The 21,551-nt window shown below is 39.6% G+C and overlaps 1 protein-coding gene across 22 annotated transcripts in view; it reads left to right on the top strand.

Annotated features, from left to right (window-relative positions):
- ESRRG (estrogen related receptor gamma) overlaps positions 1-21,551 on the top strand; it is a 404,199-nt gene that overhangs the window by 239,331 nt on the left and 143,317 nt on the right. The window contains exon 1 of one of the 22 annotated variants that reach the window (XM_027453731.3): positions 101-307. The exons of the other annotated variants lie outside the window; for them this stretch is intronic. Within the exon in view, the coding sequence (XP_027309532.1) occupies positions 252-307 (56 nt within the window). The 5' untranslated portion in view covers positions 101-251. Of the gene's footprint in view, positions 1-100; positions 308-21,551 lie in introns of those variants that run through there. 22 annotated transcript variants of the gene reach the window in all.

Here is a 21,551-nt window from a genome sequence, read left to right as displayed (position 1 = left end):
CAATGGGCCGCGCCCCGCGCGGGGGGGGGCGGCGGAGGCGCGGCGCCGCCGCTCCATATTCATGAGCGCCGCGCGGGGCTCCGCGTCCTTCAGCAGGCGCGCGGCCGAGCCGCCCGGCCCCGCTGCCCGCTCCGCTCCCAGCTCCCGGCTCCGCTCCCAGCTCGGCTCAGCCCAGCCCAGCCTGACCCAGCCCCGTGCGCAGCGCCCGGCCCCCGGAAACTTTGCCCGCGGAGGATGGTGGCCGGGCGCACATGGATTCGGTAGAACTTTGCCTGCCGGAGCCGCTCTCCCTGCACTACGAGGAAGAGTAGGTGCCGCGCCACGGGACGGGACGGGACGGGCGGGCAGCGGCCGAGGGAGCGGGGACGGGGACTGGGGGGTGGAGGGGGGGGGCAGGTGCTCGGGAGCCGCGGCTGCCGGTGCTCGCCGAGCCCGGGCTGAACTTGGCGGCGTCCCGTCCCTCCCGCCGCTGTGTGCAGGGGAAGGGGTTGGGGTGCCCCGGGAAGCGGGCTGGCCCCGGGAGGAGCCGGGGGTAGCGGCTGGGAGCCCGCTCCCCGCGTCTGGGGGACGGCAAGAGGAGCGGCAGCCGGCGTGGGGGGGAGCCCGCACCGGGTGTCGGGTCAGCCCGGTGGGGTTTGGGGTCGTACCGGGGTGTGTGGGGTCGGCCCGGGGTGTGGGGTCAGCCCGCAGCTCCCGAAATGTCACCGCGCGGCTGCCGGGAGAGGGGCAGCCTCCTTCGGAAAATAGGTGAAAAGACAAAAAGGGTGCTTCTCTAGGTGCTTTTTTTTTTTTTATATATTTTTTTTTCTCCCCCAAAGGAGCTCTCTTGAATGTACCTTCTTACAGCTAATTTGAATGATTAGTTTAGATAAGCCTCTTAGAGTAGATGCATTTAAATGAAATCGGGGCACATGTCTTTTTGGCTCCGGTGCAAGATTCAAACTAAATTTTTTTTTTTTCTTCTTCCTCTTTGGCTCAATTAAAACTCAGCTCAAAACACTCCCAGCACCTTGCCCGAGCGCAGGCTCGGAGGCGTCCGCAGCCGGGTTGACACAGAGGAGCAGCTAACGCTCAGCAGCAAAGCTGCTTCTCCGTCTCGATTAGCAACCCCCAGAGTTTTACGCATTATTAATATTCATAGTAATTGTATATTGACCAGATACCGTCACGTGCACGCGCGTACACGAAGGAGGGCATGCAAAAAATAAATATAGTAGTTTCTCCAGTTCTCTCGCTGTGGGTGAGGGCAGAGGGGATTCGAGCTAAAAATTGTCGGAACATTTTGGGAGTGCACAGACATCTGTCTGACCATCACTAGGTATGCTTTGATTTTAAGGCAGAGCATGTTAAAGAATGCAGTAACTTAAAGCCAGCTGCAGCCTTGGCTTTTTGCTTTTTCAGCGATAACAATAGCACTAATAATTGCTAATGGTTAATAAGCCAACAGATGCAATAAATATATCTGCTCATTTTGACATATGTGTCAGTTTAATCATTCTAAATGAATCGGTGCGTTCATAACGTGAGATCTCCTTCAACCTCTGATTAAAATGTAACGTTGACTAAAGGATTATAGAGCGGACTTAATTTTACTGACTGTTTTAACAGTTGTCACAGCTGTTGGAAGAAGGAAAGGCAATTGAAACACTCCAAAAAGGGGGGGGGGGGGAGAGAGAGGAGGTCTAGTTTAATAAATTTAAACACGATCTCTGAATGCCAAACATAGAAAACGGAATAGATTTGTAACTCCGGAAAGCTCCTGTGCACTGTGTACGTTTGCCCTTTGTGGCTCGCTGTCTTTCATTAGTTTGAACCCTCAGCAGTTCTCTGCTTCCTCCGTATAAAAATTTGCACCCGCATTCAAAGAACAAACAAATCCAGCTCTTCGTGTACGTAGATTTTTATTTTACAGTGCAGCAGGTAAAACACACAGGTGACAAGACACAGAGACTGTGCAGCGTGGGTGTAACGTTTAAAAAGTGGACGTAGGCGGCGTGTCTTGTAAATAGTTCAGTGCGATGGTGGTCGGTGCACGTATGTCATGTTTTCCGAACCGCTCTCGTGTCGTGATGCAGGGATGGTCTGTGGAGGTACTGAGCGAGTCCGCGTGGGTCGTGCCGTGAGTATGATGGGCGTGCGTGGACCCTCGTGCATCAGCACGGAGATGCTCGTCTGCCTGCGTGCATGCCAGGCAGTTGCATGTTACATGTAAAGGAGTTCACGTCAGTTTCACTGTTCTTTAAGGTATTGTGGCATAGCTCCTAATTCCCCCAGAATTTATTTGAGAAGCACCTTTCTTGTTTAAGGGGCGGAGAGGAGTGGGCTGAAGCATGTCTCTTTGTGCAGTGGGCAGCAGCCCCTCATTCCACCCCACGGCCTCCCTAGGCTGTGGAGATCTTTAACCTCCTGCGTTCATCTTACTAGCCAGCCGTTTAAGTTGTTATTAAGAAATAAAACCCAAAGTTAATCCTGGAGTAGAAAGTCCTCGGGCCTCCACGCGCAGCTGGAGCGCGGCTCGGCGCTGTGAGGCAGCCCCCAAGCGTGGGCGACCGAGCAGCTCCTGCCTGCGCTCTCCCCGTGGGCGGCCAGCAGGCCGTGTGCCATTCTTCCTTCGCTGTTTCCGGTTGCAGGTCTTTGGTTTTTGGGTTTTGATAGACTGCTGGCAAGTTTTTTAAATCCTGCCGAAAGTATAAAGGGGTTGTGCTGAACTGCCCGCCTGACAGCTTTTCATTTGTTGGGGCTTGCCCCTCTTTTAGTGATGGTTGCTCGTTTTAATGTGTTTATGGTTGTGCTCTTTTATTTACTGAGCCTGGTGCGTTGCAGCAGTAATTAACCCGTGTTATTAGCAAAGCCCTTGTGGATATCCATTAATTCTCTTGAATAGCTGATCATTTTTTCTGTACTCTTTTTTTCCCTTTTTTTTCCGGAGGCACGCTGTCCTTTTCCTAACAATCCTGAAGCTTTCCCATTTCATACAAATTTCTCTCTGAACAGAGGCAGGTACAAGGGCACCATCCCCATAGTTCCATAATAAAGAATAACTATTGTCTTAACAAACTGTTTTCAGAGATGCTAATGGGAAGCAAAGCAACTGGGAGAATCTGTAGGGAACAATTTATTTAATTATTATTTTTCAAAACACATGCTTAATGATAAGAAAAGAGATAAGAATTTTCTTAGCTTTTTTCTTTTTTTTTTTTGGAGCTGCATTAGCTGTTGCGAATATTTTAGTGTTCGTATTTTAATCAGATTTCAACTTAGTTAATAGCACTTTGGGCATTTAAAAAATATTGAGCCAGCAGAAAAATACTTGTGCTTGCACTGCTGAGAAAAGATAAGGGCCGCCTCATTAGCCAACCTTACTTTTGCAATTAATTTCAAATACATGGTGCTATTCATCAAATACAGAAGGTAACTTGTCTATGATAATATTTTAACAATACTTGAAACCTACTTTGCTTAGAGTAGCTAAAAAGCATGAGATGTCTATTCTCACAGATATGTCTGTCCATATGCTATGCTGTTATTCCTGAATGTTAGAGGGAAATTATGACATAAAAATAAGATGCAAAAATCTGGATTATTTATAAGGAGCACAATTATTCATTTTATGCAGTAGTTTTAAAGGACTGACCCTTGACCTGAAGGAGGGTTTCCTGTACCCCTTTAGAAGTATAAGTAGGAATGAAAGCATCCTCATTTGAACCTTTTGAGGAAGTATCTGAAATAATTATTTTGTACTTAGAATGAGTGAAATGCATAGGATAAGTAGGGAAAATGCTAGGAGGAACTCTTGCTCCCTCCTCTCCTTCTGAAGCTTAAAGTAGCCTCTGTCTATCAGATAAGATTCACAATGAATTCTTCTTCATAGCAAATTCATGGAGGGGAGAAACAATAAAATGTTGATCCGTTACAAGTGCATATGAGCCTCACGCTACCAAGCTCTCTAGAGGAAATCTGTGATTATGCTGGGCCAGTTTGTTCAGTTTTTATCTCTTTTACATCCACTGGCCTTGTATTAAATTGTCATTGTCCTAAAGCACATGAGAGAGAAATGAATTGCATTTCTCGACATGCTCTGACAGTGAAATATTTAGCCTCTCTGTCTCCAATCATACTCATATGTATGTTTGATAGTGCAGGGATGACACCAGCAGTCTCTGCAGCTTGACATTCCACTTATTACATGTTCTTTTACATTTGGTGCATCTTCTTTCACTAGTGTGCTTGACTCAGGTAATCATGCGTGCGTACAGTCATATCTGTAGAAGCATGTTCAGGTGTATTTTTATGTTATGCACATATTCACATTTTATTTATGCGGATATCCTCTGTCTGTTGTAAATTCTGAGTTCGAATGCATATATAGCTGTGTGTGTGTGTGTTCCAGGTAAATAGCATATTCCAGTGTATTGTGTGCAATGTACGTATATTATTGCGTGTATGCACACAGGCGTGTATACAGTAAATATATGCAGAGCTATCTCAACTTCTCTCTGTGCAGCTGCTTGTTGAAAATTGCTGCTTTTATGTGTTTATTTTTTTTCTTATCCATGAGCTGGCCAGATAAAAGAGCACTGTAGATAAAATATTTGCACCTGATTTTATACCAGATTCTCCATGTAATCTAGTATTTCATGTATTCATCCTCACTGTTTTGCTTATAGAAGATACTGTCTTTTTTTAATAAAAATTCCTCTTCCAAGTAATTTACATGGCTAGCATTTATTCGTATCCCTGTAACTTCTGGTTCTCCATCAGAGACCTGTTTTTTCATCTACGTGCATCCTTGGACACACAGTTGTGTTTACACCTAAAGAATATAGTTATTATTTTTAGAGGGGGGGGAAGCTCCTACGTATAGTTATTTATATATATATAAATCATGTCGTCAGACAAATATATAAAATACACTTTCCATTTCAATGGTACTTAGATCTCACTAAAAATCCTTTTTTTTTTTTTTGTTAGTTTGCTTATCCAGAAGTAAAAATACTATGAAACATAAAAGAATAATGCTAAACTAGATTGCATATTGCTATTTCAGACAGGATTACTTTATTATTTGCAAAGGATTTTGTTTTGTCTTTTCAGTAGCACTTTGGAGGGTAACTTCAGATAGATACGGCAGAACGTTGCCTTTTTGACATATGTGTCTTGTGAAACAGTTTATGTATTTGCTGTGTTACAGAGGCTTTAAATCTCTTGGGCTTGTTTACACAGTGCTTGTAATGTTTTTCAATTAATTTGTATTTCTTTCAAACAAAGAAAGGCTTTTCTCCTTGCTGTTCCTTAATATAGCAGGTTTAAATTAAATGTAAATTGTCTAATTTCCAATTATCTTTCCTTTTTTGGGGAGCATAGCTTTTTAATCTGAGTATCGTTTCCTACTTCTTTTAAAATTGAAATAAAATTATTTTTTTGCTACAGTTTCCCAGACTTGTTAAGAAAAAAAAAAATCTGTTATTGATACCTCAGAGTTAGGGTGATACAGGTACTTTTACGGAACATGAGACAAGCTTACGCTGTTTTTCTTTACTGCTGAATTTCTAATTCTGACTGTGAGTCTCCGTTCTGACTTTGTATGAATTTTAGATGGATTTTTTTTTTAAATGGAATCAAAATAATTTAGAAGGAAAAAAATAGAATTAGAAATGTAAATGTTGTGTTTTTAATGACACTAAGAGAATATTATGCATGAAATTGGAGAAGGCTCTCTATATTCTGCAGCAAGTTATTGTATCAGGGCTGTATTAAATCAGAGCTTCCTTTTTCTCAGTCTAATCAAGCCATTTGTAGTATCCTCATACAGAATTGTGCACTTTATTTATATGAGAACCTACTGAAATGTGATGCGGTTCTTCTGTGCCTGTGAGAATAGCCTAAATATATCCCTTTATCGTGTATTGAAAATTATATTCCCTTTCCCCGAGTAAAACCTCTTCACAGATTTGTGCTGCAGTCAGTTCTTATGTGGGAGGACAGATCTCTGTTAAAGGGTTGTGCTCTGAAACCAAACTTTAAGATCAAGTGGTTTGAGGTTTTCTAGGTTATTACTCTGCAAGTTAGCACGGACGTCTCTTACTCCTCTGTGTCTTTTCATGCTGCTGTAAGTGGAAAAAAAAAAAGCCCTGCACATCTCCTTTTCATCATTTTGATTGGAACTACATACCATATGTAATGTGTTTTGGCAGCACTTACCTAGCCAAAGAAAACAAATTAATATTAGCCATGCTGAGGGGTGTCAGAAGTATCACAGATGTGTCGATTTAGCTTTGCTCCATCACACACCCTTTCCTTAAACAACTGGTCAAGCTGTCGCAAAATGTAGTGTTGGCTACAGAGAGACTCTAATAGGTGTGATCAGAGATTGATGGCTTTGGCAAGTTAGAATGAGAAGATGTTGTGGAGTTGCACTTGCTTGTTTTGAATGGCTTCAGAAAAGCCCAAACAAGCAAAAGTTGTTAATTTTTTTAAAGTAAAAAGAGAATTAAAAAATTATAAACCATCTTCTCCCCTTCCCCCCCCCCCCCCAAAAAAAAAAAAAAAAAAAAAAGACCAGACTTTATTTCTAAAGTCTGTTTTTAACCTCCTGAGAAGCTGCAGATACAGAGATACTGGTAAGTGTATTGAAAAAGTCTTTCTGAAACGTAGTGCTGACTTGTTCCTGAGCATTTCTGAAATTCTCTCAGAAATTCATAGAGGTGCCAGGACAGGTGGGGAGGTGGCTGGTTTTATTTGGTCCATCCTGATGCATGATCTTGCTCTTTCGCCCTTTCCCCCTATTTCTGAGTTAGTTTCTAGAAATATTTTTAGAAGAAATACTTCTTTAATCTCACATCTGAATATCTTTAAGGAAATACTAGATGAGAAAACCTATGAAATACCACTACTTAACAAAATGGTGAAATTGTGCTCTTGTATGTGTTTGTAGTGTAGCCAGCTACTGACAGCTCGTATATTTCTCCATAAATTGAAAGTGCAAGAGAGAGAAAGGAACGAGCAACTTTTTATGTATTCTTTATTTGCTGTCTTTAATATGTTTTTTTTCTTTCTTCAAATTGGCTGCAGGATTTGGTTCCTGTCTTTTTGGAGGATGAATGTTGATGTCCTTTTATGTTTTATAGTTGGTATTTTCTTCCTTAAATAAACTATGATTTGTTCAATTGAGTATTAATGCTAAAATAGCTTTCAGAAGAATTAATTTCGAAAGTCGGGGGGACTTCTTTAGCACAATTATTTCACCCCTTTTCTTTAAAAAAGAAAAGCATCTAGTGAAAATAAAAAATAAAAGCTAAAATCTGTGTACCATCTTTAAAACAAATAAATCGGGTATGCTTCTGACAGCAAATGAACGTGGATGGCTAGCGAAATACCTTCGTAGAATGGCAAAATTCTTACAGCAAAAGGTGGATTTTTTTTCACGTTGGCAGTTTGGTGCTCCACGAAGGCAAGATTTCTCCTACTACATGATATTCCCTTCCCCAGCAGTGAAAGAATTCCCCGGCAGTGTCCTCGTAGCAGCCGTTCGCGTAGTGGGACAGATGACATGTTCCGGAGTGGCGCGAAATGCCGCGTCTTTAGCCAGCTGCTCCTGCCAGCAGGAAGGGGTGAGATTTGAATCCCCGATAACCGCATAGGGCTGGTGGGTACCCCGTCGTTCTTCTAGCAGGAGCTGCTTGGGTCTGCTTGGTGCGGGGTGATATTTAAAGAGCTGAGCAGCCGCCGTCGGTGGCTTCCATTAGTTTGAATGACACCTGTCCCATCAATCACCAGGCCGGGGTGTCACAGATGGAGAAACAACAATCGGCCGAATTACCCGGCACTGCACACTTGGCTTCATTCAGCTCATTGTTCTCCTACAAATCTCGAGGATGGCTCGCTCGGTGCCTGGAGCCCAGGCGCAGGCGGGAGATGGGCTCAGGTGGTGGCACGTGCCTCCCTTCGCCGCTCCAGCGGAGGTGTTCAGCAGGGGGAAGGAGCGCTCCGCGCAGGGACCGAGGCTTCAGCTCCCAAAGAAGACTAATTAATCAAGAGCGGAAATTCAGCTTTTCTCATGGCGCTCCAGAACTTTTCATTTAGCTATCTGGAAGTGCCTCGTGCAGATTCAGGTTAGCGTTTAACTCTTCAGATGCTATGTTGCATCCGCTGGTGTGCGATGCACGAAGGGAGACGCTGCGCGTATTTCCAGTGGGTGTGCAGTGAGCACGATCTTCGAAGCAGTGTCTCTTTGGCAGCAGTACATCTCTTATTATTCCTCAGTAGTTAGCACTGAAAAGTCAGTGTCTGAGATGCTGAGTGAAAAGGAGAGTTGCTGAGGGTTGCTTTGGAAGGGCAGGGGTGTTTTTGTGGTGGGTCTTTTTAGTGAAATTTTAATGCCAGACAAGGGTTGGATCATGAGAAATCACAGTTTTGTTGTAGACAAAAACAGCAAAGGCATTTAAATGCCTTCAGACATTGTAACCATTTTGCTTTCTTTTTCTCACTGCTCGAAACAGCTTCTAGAAGACAGGAGACCGAAATAAACAAAAAAGCATTTAGAAATTATTTCCTTGCTCATAAGCCCTATGTCAAATATGTCTCGAATGCATTTGAGTCCCACTGCTTCTGTGCTCTTTTCCAAGTAACACCACGGAAATACCTGTGAAATGTTGAGATGGAAGTGATTGTTCTTCACAAATCTTTTTCTTTTTTTTCCACCTCCTTTTTGTGTTACGTGCTGTAGAGTGGCTGTATTTTTGTTGTAGGCTAATTCGCTGCTGGTGTTTTTGTTACAGCTAATGTCAAGCAGAAAACCTGTAGCATGCCAGAAACAGGCTGCAATATATTGAGGACACAGCTTATGTTTGATTGTGTGTAAATACAGTTAGTTAGTTGGGTTTATCTGATAGCCTGGCAGAAAGAGAGAGGAGCAGTACAAACTGTTTTCAGTAACTGTGCTGTTCATACACCTGATAAGATTGAGAGTGCTTTCGAACTACTGATATGCTTTGAATAAGAAAAGAATAATCACATCCACTGGCACCAGCTTATCGGGAATGAAGTAAAATGCCAGCACTTTTACATTAGCAAAAGTAAATGTTTTAGACACTTTGGGCCTTTTTTCCATTTAAATTAAATAGCAGGGTGCTTTTGAGTGTGCTGTAATGAATGGAAGGATTTATTACCTTGACAAAATTACAGGTGAATATGTTGAGAGAGGAGTCCTCGGTAACAATAACAGCTCTTTTGATAAGTGGCTGCATCTATTCATGCTTTTGGTACAGAAATTCAGTAATTTTATCCTCCCTTGCTCTCTTAAGTGCAGTGGCTAACTTGCAGTGTGCAGTTCTTCATAGTGTAATGTACTTGTGCATTTTGTAATGTACTGACAACACATTTGAAATTCAGCCCATAACATGGCTCTTCATAGAATAATGCTTGATCATTTGCTAGTGTGTCCTCTGTCTTCAGTTGCTGTGTATTTTCATGTTTGAAAAATAATACATCTCGGAGTCTTTGCTGGGAAGGCAAGGTATGATTCATCATTAATTTACCCCAGCAGGCATGAAGCATGCTTGCATGCACTATTGTCTTCTCGAAGTTGACCAATTTTTTTTGGTACCTTTTTTCCATTTTTTTTTTCCTTCATGTGCCTACGATTAATTTTGGGATATACAAATTTGATGAATGGTAGTGCAAGAGCAGATTTGATTGATTTTGGATTATTATTGATTACTGTCAATGAGATCACTGTGACACTCTGAAATCAATGGTATGTGATTAAACCAAGGCACCACTGTTCTATACATTAGGCAGCAGTTGGGAATTTAGGAACTGAATGTTCACAAGCTATAAATTGAGAAAATGTTCAGATTTAAATAGCCCTTTGTTTGGCATTTACTCACCAAAATCTGTTTCTTGGGAAAGTTAGTTTTCCCAAGTGCAGGCTTTCAGTAAGAGAAAGGTCATTGATTTAAGGTTTATTAAATTTTAGCTAAAAACAACTGGCTCCATTTGGGTGTAAAATAATTTAAGTACTTACTGCAGGCAACCTTCATGCTTTAGAGTTGTTGCTCAAAGGTTTCATTCTTCTATGAAGATGTCAACTGTAAATATAAAAATGCATCACTGAAAATGTAATGGTTTAAAGATTCAAACTGAAATAAAAATTCCTGCCTGGGGAAAGCACTATAATCAAAATAAAGTAGTCTTAACTTTTTTTTTTTCTTTCCCCTGTAGAGGCCATCCTAGAAAGCAGCGCTTGAAGGCAGCAGGTAGCGATGTTGGTAGGGAATGCCAATTTCAATTTATTTATTTATTTCCCCCCACAGAGGACGATTGCTGGGCTTTGGAATCAACAATACAAGTCAGCCGCTGATGCTAGACAATATGCAAGTTGCTGCTCCTTCTGAAATGCAGTATCCTATCATTTAAGTCAGCTTTGTAATCTGGCAGAAAACCCACCTGGCAATATTAAAATCCAGCTTCTGAAGCACTTTTATTTCTGAAAGCTTTTTATGTCTTTCTATATCTTTTTAGCATATATTAAATTTCTTGGGAGCAGTGGCCTAGATGTACACTTGATGGATGACTGGGGCGGGGCTTTTTTTTCCTCAAAATGCTGGAACAGAAAGACTGCAGATGCAGCTGTTTGACAAAATTACTGTGGGTTTTTGTACCATGTTAAGCAAGTTAGTGGAGATTTTCCAAGGTGCGAAGGACAGCCTGCTGCCAAAGTTGCATCTGTCTTGAGAAATCTTTTGCCTGGTAGTGGCCTGATTCAAAACTAAATGGAAAGAATGCCATTCATTTTAGTAGATTTTGGATTGGTCTCTGTAATTGATTTAAAAAATGAATGATTTGATAGTATTTTAAAAGAAATCAATGAAGAAACGGAGCCTGTGTTCAAGGATTCACTGTCAGGATGTGACATTTACACCAGAATAGAGTTGCCTAAAGGAGCGTGACCAGGAAATACTAAGATTACCCCCATAATATTTTCCATGTGAGCTTAAAAGCAGTATTGGCATTGTGCCGACACGTTTAGTGTAGTGTTGACTCAAGAGGAGGTAGAAAACCTTCCGATGGAGGTGGTAAGGCAACGTAAGACTGACCCCACTTTTTTCCTTGGTTTTACATCTGAATTGCAAGTGAGGTTGAAATGCTGAGCGAACATAAAGATTATTTGATCTTGGTTTGTTTCTGCTGATTAATTTTGGATGAAAACCTATGGAATAGAATGCGTGTGTCTGATTGATGCACATGATCCTGCTATACAGATAAAAACACCTTGTGTTCCTATACAGAATTAAAGTCACAAAGGATGGTCATTCAGCACGTCTTTCCCCATGAGATGCAAAATAAATTTTAATAGACTGAGAATTGCCTTGACTGGCCTCCACCCAGCATTTTATTTATGAAAAGGTTCATACAGTGTTTGAAGAGATATAGGAACTTGGCTCTTCTTGGACAGAAAGCATTTTTATATTTTCTTGTTTGTAAAAAGGAATAGGCCAAAATGGCATAACAGGAAAAAGGAGGCATGGAGGATTCGGTCTCCAATTATTCTGATGCTTTTTTATGTTATTCTAGTCATAAAAGAGCACGTTGAAGTTGGTGTGAAAGTAGTATGCCCGGCTCTCTATTTAGAGACTCTTGGGTGCAAAACTTCGTAGGTAACAGTACCTACGTCTGAGTCTGTGAGTCCATACAGTTGCATGTGATTTTTATCCTTGATGTCAACACATGACTTACTTGGTGAGCACAGCATTACAGTTTCTATTGTGATTGGGTTTCTTTTCCCCGATTTTGTTATTCTGCCTGGATTTGATCACTGCTTAATTTGAAGCCCATTCCTTTAATCACAGAGCACCTTTTTGTCTCCCATAGTAAAGCAGTTTTGATGTACTAATGAAGCCAAAGTCATAACGAGGAAGTTGAGATCTCATGGCCTTTTTTTATGTTTAAATATGTAGGTCAGCATAGCATTCTGATTTTAAAAAACATGAAACAAAAAACCATCCACCACTAAAAAAACTGTTCTCTAAAATAGTAATGTTTGATTTTCATGGGACTATATTAACGGAAGCTTACTAGAAGATCTGCAAAAGCCTGTTTCTGTAAAAGTTCACAAAAGAGCACTTTATCAACATTCAGCACTTCTGTTAAAGCAAAGCCTATTATGTTCTTAGGCACAAAAGAAAAGGTGAGTTAGTTACACAGCTTTTATAAAGGTTGTACATGACATCTGTCTCCATGAGTTGTTATCTGGAGAAGAATTCCTAGAAAAAACGAGGCATGAGGACTAAACACAAGCATGTAGATGTAAAACCCCTTGTTTAAACAGTTGGAAGCAGTAAAGTAAGGAAAACGAGGCATGCATTTCAATTCTTCCCTTTTAAAGTTTTTGCATAGCAATTGAGGGATTGTTTCCACGTTGGTAGATCGGTTTCTGTTGTAGCTGGTGAGGATTGTCTCAGAGCAGTGCAAACCACAACCCATCAGCAGGCTGCTAGTCAGCGGCAGGTGTGAACAACATAAAACAGGATTAACGCTGAACCAGAGTGTGCACTAAAAACAACCCCTGCCTTGGTTTTACAAGGGCAGTAAGATAGAAGCACTCTTGTCGTGTTTACTAAACAGTGTTCAGTGGACTATGTAAATGGCTCTGCTCAGCTGCAGAGAAATAAGTGCAAGAATTACTATGTATTTGAGATTTTTAAAGACATTTATTCATATTTTAAGAGTAAACCTCTGTTAGGGTTAAACCAGAGGCACAGGGGCAAATGTCAGGGTGTTCAGAGTTGATGCTTCAGTTTTTACAGCAGCGGGAAGAGAAGATGGACTGTCAGCATTAAGTGTTTAATAATTTTGGTCGTTGACATAGGGAGTAAGTAAATCATCTAATCTTTTTGAAATTATACCTCTAAGAGTTTGGGTTTAACATCTGTTTATTTCCTCTGTACACAGTTCTTTAAAAAGGCAGACTTTCCATTCATTGGAAGTTGCATTTTTGAAAGCTTTTAAAAACATGTCTTTATTATATGCATTACATTCAGCATCAAATTCTGCCCTCACTTTGGTTCTGTTTTAAAAATCAGGGGCATATGTTTGCAGTGGAAGCAGAATTTACCTCTTGTTGTAAGGATTGTTTATAAGCTACTTACATTTCTCTGTCTTCTTCAGTGCTTTGTCTGACCAGAGAAATTTTCACATTTTAGGTAGAGATCTGATTAAGGAGACATATTTTTTTCATAAATACTATATGTAATTTTACTGCTCCAAGGTTGGATGGATGGTTTTCTTTCCTATTTTTCCTGGGCTGGACTTTGAAAATCTTCAGTATCTAAGAGGATATATTTAGTTTGGAGAGAAAACAAAATCTCTTTTTTCCTGCAGTGGGTTTGTGTTTTCAGAAGTTCTTAAACCTCAGACCCAGGAAAATTCATCAGATATTCTGTTTGCAGAATTCTTGAGAAAATTTGATCCTTTTGAAAATCAGCTCCCTGATGGTTTCTATCAAGGCCACCTTAAGTATAATTATGTCATCTTTTTTTTTTTTTCTGATGCTCTCATGGGATTGGAATTGACAACTGTTTTCCTCGTAGAACAGAATTAATTTTTCCAAGCTTTCAACCTTCTCTCATCAGCAGGAACTCCTTGCAAATTGTCACATTATAGGTATGTGTTTAGGCATACAGGTATTTTCACTGAAATGGCTGTGTGCACAGTAGCTGCTTTTGTAGGATCATCTTTTTTTCACTGACATCTGTGCAGCTCAACTCCTTTTGTCAAGGTATTCACTATACCTCTTTCTGTAGAGGCACGAGTCTGATTTTTGAGGGCATGCCTGAGGCTTCACATGAAGGCTTTGGATATGCATGTCCACAAGCAATGGCAAGCATTACGCAAGCAGGAGGATTGCATTCAAGATTAAATTTGAAGTTAAGGAGAAATTAATTTGTTTGCTTGAGAGTAAAAGGTAGCGAGGAATTTAATTATTTTCTGAAATACCTTGAATAGCATTCAGTTAAATAAACAGTTTCAACATTAAGAATGTGTATGACCAGTTTCATCCATGAGTTTTTTTTTTTTGTTGATGAAAACAGAATTCTTAGTTTTTCATTGTATTAACATTTTATCACTAGTGAAACAAGCTTACCCGTATAATATGCTTCTTAAAATCCTAGTTTAGCTCTAGGATTGCTGCTCTGATGGTGTGTGCGTTCTTTTGTGACAAACTGGCAGTGGCTCAGTTTTATTTTTAAAGAGGGTGTTCCTGCATGTTCAGAGTTCTGTTTATATATTGTTGTTGAGAAAACAGGTTATCTCATAATAATGAAGCCATAACTTGTGTGATAGCATTTGCAAACTGACTGTAAAGTGCCCTGCTTTTACTGGCTCTCTGTGCTGTTGTAAACTGGTTAGTTTACCTTGAAATGCTTTTCTGAAGTTGCTAGTGCATAGTTCACCATTTCTAGGAGTTGCTGGTACTGAAATCTGTTGCAGAATTTTGTTAGATTACATATATAATCCTTTGCATATATCTTTTTTTTTTTTTTTTCTCCCTAAGATTTGGTGATAGCCTTGAAGTTGAGGATTTTCAGTTAGGACATGTAGGCATGCATAGTACTTATCCTAAGTCTAGCCAAAGTGCTTAACCTCTTTGGCCTCAAAATCAGTCCGGGCATCCCATGAAAGCAGTCTGTCTCTTGAGATTTTCTGGAATTCCTGGCTTCTGCCAAGTCAGAAATCTACAAGAACAAACTTTCTGATACCTTTGTCTTCTCCCTGTGCCAGATGAAACTAGATGCTGTATTATGTTTGTTATTGTTAGAGTCCCTACTCGGTGTGTTTAAATCTCTGAACAGGTAAGTTCGTGTTTGTTTCAGGCTTCAGTTGCCAGTTTGGACCAGTCCTCGTTTACCCATACAAGTTTATTTACAGTCAGTTCCTTTTTCCAGTTATACCAGTACGCTCAGAGGGAGCAGAATCGAACACGTAGCATGTCTCGATTTATACATTTTGTCTTACCTTCAGTGTTGTCTCATTGCTTATTCTGATTAAAAGAAAATATATTTTTATACAGTAGATGAGTGTAAATGAAAATCAATTCTGTGGGATTTACCCTGTTATTACTAGTATTTCTGTTATGGTAGTATGTATGGTAGGGGCCGTACGTCATGTGTAAGTATGTAGGTAGTTCGTATCCAAGAACTCTGATGACTACAGATATAAGCAATTCATAAAAGCCTCAGAAAAGAGCATGACATACTTTTTAATATGGGAAATGCAACCATATTGTGCACATGCAGTTGAGTGAAATTTGTGTGTTTGTGTATTTTTAATTTACAATAAAAGCATTAACTTCAGCCTAACAATGAAGCATGGATTGTTTTCTTGTAGATCAGCAGAAATCTGCCGTGGGAAGGCATTTGAAGGAGAGGTGGGTGGTTTCTCCTGTGTCAGTTCAGAGAAGGTGTATTTAATGAAAAGGAGGTAGAGTGAAAAGCAGTGTGAAAGGGAGGGAGACAGGCAAGGGAGCAACACAAGCTGCTGTCATTGACGTATCGCACAAGAAGTAGGAGAAGAGGTTGGAGAGACAGATTTGGATAGCGTAGGATTGCACAGGGCGTCTAACTGAGCACTTTTCAATATCTTTTTTCAATATGATTTTTTAAAATTGTCCTTGAAACAGCACTTTCAGTTAATACACTGAATCAGTTGCCTGCTGATCTGAAAAGAGTATGAAGTTAATGACTTCTGCTCATTTGAACAGCAGTACATTTTATGAAAAGGGTAACTTGTGGTACAATGATACTGATGCAAGTCAAACCACCAGGTTTGTCCCCAGATTTTTTTTTCTGTTTCATGTGTTTTTGATTAAAAAGCATGTTGTAGGTTTTTTTCTTAATGTCCTCTTCACAGTGTTTTGCCCAGTGGTCCAGAGAGAAAAGCAATATATTAAAATGTTAATTTTTGAAGTAAAACAGAGACTTACTGCTTCAGTTTTTGCTTGCATTTCTTTCCTAGAACTACCAAATCTTTTGTAATAAGCTGTTAGATATAATGTGCCCTGAAGTGGGAGGCAGAAGAAATTAGGTCCAGAAACGTACTACCCACGTGGAAACCGAGGCTTTTCACTGTAATAGTTGTTAAGATTTCATCAAAAAACTGTGACTGTGTACAAAAAGATATGTAGATCTATACAAAACAAAACAAAATCCACCCATCCACCAAAAAAAGCATACCTGCAGAAGGGCAGAGGTTTCTGGAAACTGAAGCTGACTCAAAACTGTTGGGAAGTCATGAGTTGAAGATCTTTATAAGATTTCAGCCATATTTTGTTTTGTGTGCATCTCTCAGGCTTGCTGGAGAATGACCCGCCTGTGAGGGAGCAGAGGAGGTGCTTCACACACCTTCTCAGTAAATTGCGTTTTGGTTTAGAAAGCAAATATGCATCCGTTCACTTATTTAACCAATTCATATAGTATTGTATGTAAATTTTTCTTCCCCCTCTGCATCCTGCTTTCTGCTACGCTGATGATAATGTACCTGGAAGGAAAAGGCAGTCCAAGCCGAGGCAGCCAGCGTCAGACAGGGCGGTCTGCCATCTGTCCCACCTGCTGCATTCATGTGTCCATCTGGTTACTGCAATAGCTCATTGCAGGCTTCAACAGAAGAACATTCAGGCTGAAAAGGAGGCAGTGTGAATTATTTAGGTAGCTCGTGTAAATAAAGAGAGGGGGAGAGGAGCGAAGGAAAGGGGGGGGGGTATGAGAGGGAGAAAGCACTCTTACTCCTGGATGCTTTGGAATGCGTTAATGCATGAGAGCATTTGATTTGCATATAGATTTAGATGTATAGATCATTGTGAAGATTACAAGCCAATGAGTTTTATCTAGATTTAGATAGCTCTCAGCCTGGTTTGCACATAAAATATAGCCAGTTTCAAGAGGAGAATCTTTGGGGACTTTAAACCTAAGTGAAACTGATGAAATGTAATGCTTTTAGGTATTAATTTAGCAGAAATAAAATATTTCCTTTAAGGGCTTTCTGTGCCCTTTGTTAACCAAGAATTTATAACTACTTTACATAGTCAGTGCTTTATATATACTGTGTGGTTTTGATTTGGTTATAGTTAGTTACATTTTTAGTCATCTGTACTTTATTCTAAGAGGAAGAGTAGTTGACAAATGTTGTTCCTTTTCCCTTTTCTCTTACGTTTACCAGGTGAAGATTAAATCCAGCCAACAAACAATTTTCCAGCTGTCAGTGTATATGTTGTTTTCCAGACAAAAATACTTATGCTTTTGTGTTTATATAAATGTGCATAGAAATTTACATCTCTTCAGAAATTTTTAAATGGGTGTGAGCAGGCAGAATTTCATATTGGTACAGTGGCCTTGAAAAACAAAGATTAGTTCAGCAGTTTTTTGATTTTCAAAATGAAAATCAAATGGTAGATTATGTATTGCTAAAACTGAATTATTTTTAGAAAAGGTAAACATCTGTTAGAGCTAGATATGAGAGTAAGAAATTCATGTGAATCATTCTAGTCTGAACTTTTTAATAGTGGTGATGTCACATCAGGTTATTTCTTAATGTAGGAAGCATTGGCTTAGTGCAATGCTGTGTTTAAAAAATAAAAAGATCAAATTCATACTTAGATACGTTTCTGATGTGAGATTTTTATTGCTTTCTAACTTTCAAATATCTAATTTTCCTGGGCTGAAGAATAAAAACAGGATCATCTTAAGAGGAATCCTTGAAATTGTGGGAGGGTTTTGTGTCATTGTTTTGCCTGGGTTTAGATCTGCAGAAGAAAGGGATGGAGCATCATGAAATCCCAACAGCCTGGCTACTTCTCTAAGATTTGCATGAAATTCAGCTGCAGCCTTCAAAGGGATTTGAGTGGATTGGATTCTATAAGGTTAGTCCATGTCAAACCTATTAAGTTCAATTCACATGCAAAACCCTTTTTACGTTTTTTTTAAGCCAATAAGGCTGTAGCTACTATTAAGGCGACATGGTGTACTTTCAGTAGAACGTCCATGGGTAATGGATCACCCTACTGGCACGTGTAACTAACTGATAATCCACTTTGTCATCTTTCAAATTAAAAGGTTCTGTGTCCTGCATCTTCCTCAGATTGGAGAGGTTTTGTTTGCAGAAGTTGAGATCCTGGAGACTCTTTTACAATATCTGAATCAGTGTCATTATGCACCTTCCATCTAAAATGTGATCCTCAGTGCCAAAGTTAACCGAATATTAAGTTTTGCAAATAACTTAGATTCTTATGTTCTTAACTTTCTGGTACTTTGAGTTCTTGTTACCCATTTAGATTGACTCCACTATTCAATGATTTTAGATATACTGTATATGTTCCCTGGTGAACCAGGAAATGGTAGGGGTGAAAAAAAGGAATGGAAATATTTTATGATGTATACAGGGATTAGTGGCTCCTTCAGGACTGCAAGGACGTGACTTTCAAAAGAAGAGTTTAAGTTTTAACTGAAAGGCCAGTAGAAGGAATTCCATGCATCTCAAACATTAAGGCTGTAGCATCTAAATGCTATGTACAGAGTTTTTCAAGTCCATCAGCAGACTGTGAAAGGTGTACCAGTTGAAGGCCGTTGAGATACTGCCAGAATAAATGCATTTCAGCAGGAATTTGGGTTAAATAAAGGAGCGTGGAGACCCAGTGGTTGAATAGGTTACTTCTCATCCTGGAGCTTTCTACCCTGCATGAGCTCTGCAAGGTATGTCATTCATTTTGTGAGTGGCTATGTATTGTTACAAAATGCTGGCCAGGTCCTCTAACCAGGTGAGCTGAATCTTTAAAGCAATTGAATGTTTACTGCATGAAATCAAATTCATCCACTTCCCCAGTGGGTACACTGGCACCTGGGTCTTCAGTACCTAGCAGGATGCTGGATTCAAAGTGGTATTCTGGTGTCACTTAAACTCCCTGGATTTTACTCAGCTTTAAAGGTGTAAGTGACGAAAAACTAGTATCTTCTCTTTGTACTTCTTGTTATCAAGTGTTTGAACTTTACACTTCTATGCTCAAGGAAAGCACTGCTTTTAATTATATGTAGATCAAAAATAGTTGGTCTCTGTGTAATGGATAAGAATAGAGTATCTTCCATTGACTTATGCTTCTAGCTGCTCCGTGTCTTTTAAATAAATACATTAATTAGAACAGTTTTTTTTAACACTTTAAGAAAAAAAAATATTCTGTGACAGACACTTTGCATTTGGACTGCCCTTTTTTCTAGTGATAGCTGAAGAAGCTGCTCCTTAAATGAAACACTAACTCTTGGGATCTGATCCTGCAGAACCTGCATGCACAAGTCACTTGATATGGGTAGTAGATTTCCTAGAAAAATACTTAGAGGGAAGGCATCAGTGGATAATATACCTTTTCCAACTTACTCGCATCTTGAGTAAGTAATACTATTTTTTCCCAATAGATAAAAGTATAAGATTGAGTTGTTATATTGTCTTTTTATTTATTTTCATCACCCATTTAAAGATCTGAAGTTGTCCTGACCTACAGTCAGAATAACTTGCTGGAGATTGATTATTTTATTATTATTATTATTATTATTTTTTTTTTTTTTTACAAAGTACTTAAAACAGGAATGTTTTTATCAGGTAAAAGATGCCTGTAGGATATGAAATTTTGTAATTGTACATAAATTGTTCATCTAAAAATTCTTTACTGATAACACTTAAGCCATTCAGGTTTATGCAGAGCTTGTAGCTTTTAACACTGATGTCTTGTAGTATTAATATGACTATTTACAGCTTTATTAATTATGTGGCCTAATTAGCAAATACTAGCATTTATGTTGCTATATAAAGTTTCATAAAGCATGCTGCTTTCCTACTTGTAGGTAAGGAAATTGTATTATAAATTATATGATATGAATTATATCACGTGCTAGAGGGAGGTCAAGTTAGTATTTTGCTGGAGGAGGTAAAGGAGGTTAAAAAGACTGCCTGGATATTTGAATTCTCTTTTCTTTGGCACCCACAGCTTTGCTGCTGTGAATATTATAAATATCTCATAGGACAGTATAGTCATTCTGCAAGATTTATGTATCTGTGTTTTCTGTTGGGGTGGCTTTTCTGGTAAAAGGGTGATTTGCTTGTGTGTGTTTTTTTTTTTTTTTTTTTAAGCATGTGAATAAATATGAAATGTCTGTATTGATACAGTAGCAAGGAAAAAGGAAATTCTTCTATTAACTACAGGTAAGGAGTAAGAAAGTTGGTGAACATTTTTGGCTCTAGCAACTTTAGGGTCTAGTAACATAACCAGAGCTAGTCCTTCTTGCTTGTGTTTATTCTTGTTGTTGGCAGTCCCCGAATGGAACGGAGAATGCAGGGAGCAGGGCAGAGGGAGAGAGGTTAAATGGCACAGAGGTTAAATTGCTTCAGCAACAGATTCTCTCCAGAAAGGCAGTGAGTTGCTTTAAGGATTAGTTTGGGAAAACTTGAACTGAAGCCACCTCTCTGCTGTCCACGTCTGACATCTGTAATGTTGCCAGTCTCTTATTTTTCATAAACACAAAGATATACTTTCTACAATGAACGGAGAGTGCTGGGGAATTAAAAAAAAAAAAAAAAAAAAAAAGTGGTGGGGGGGATGGGGGCATGGGACAACAGCAAAAACCTCACTTAGGTTTGATCAGCTGCAAAAATGGTTGGAATTTTGTTATTTATTATGAGATTCTTAAAACAAGAGAGCCATTTAAAAAAAATTGGCAATTGTTTTATGCCTGTTGCAAAAGAAAAATATTGCAGAAATTAATATCAGTGATCTAAGGAGTAGTGTAGTTCCTTGGTTAAAGTCAGTGCCACCTCCTAAATGAAAAGGCTCTGTTCCTGATAGAAGTCTGTTACTGCAGCACTGTAGTTCTTACAGCAAGAATCTTGCATGCCATCAGCTACCCTTAAACATTTTCTTTTGAAAAACCTCACCATATGAGCTGGGAGTCCAGGAGGATGTGTGCGGTCCCTCTTCAGAAAAAATGCGCTCAATCTGTTTCAGACGAGTTCCCCGAAAGATGGGTTAAATCAACTGATTGAGCTGATTTTCTCTCTTGAGGTGATATTTTATTTATATGATAAAATGCTTGGAAAGTGATTAATTTGTCAGGGGAACATCTTGTTACTGTAAATTTGCCGAATGTGTAATAAAATTGCCATAACACAGATGGGAAAATGAAGATCTTTTAAAATTAAATAACTGAGCAGTCTGCCTACATCTTCAGCACTTAAAATTAACTTAGTTAAATTTCTTTGTCATTTTTACCCCTGGAAGAACGCAAGCTGGCAAAGATTTGTGGTGCATGTGTGATGTGGGTATGTGTGTGTGGTGGGTGGAGGGGACAGGAATGGGCTGTGTATTTCTTTCCCTTTTCTTCTGCATCAGAAGGGACTGATACATTTATTCAGTTTTTGCCAGGGCTCCTTTTCTGCGTGAACTTTTATAAATTAAAACATTACAGCTTGGATGCTCCCTCCTAGTAACAGAGAAATTAAGAGACCTTTGTGGGAAA

This window comes from Anas platyrhynchos, chromosome 3 (assembly GCF_047663525.1).
Source record: "Anas platyrhynchos isolate ZD024472 breed Pekin duck chromosome 3, IASCAAS_PekinDuck_T2T, whole genome shotgun sequence".
Classification (NCBI taxonomy): domain Eukaryota; kingdom Metazoa; phylum Chordata; class Aves; order Anseriformes; family Anatidae; genus Anas; species Anas platyrhynchos.
The sequence above is the reverse complement of the archived record's forward strand: the minus strand, read 5'-3'. Positions and strand labels throughout refer to the sequence as shown.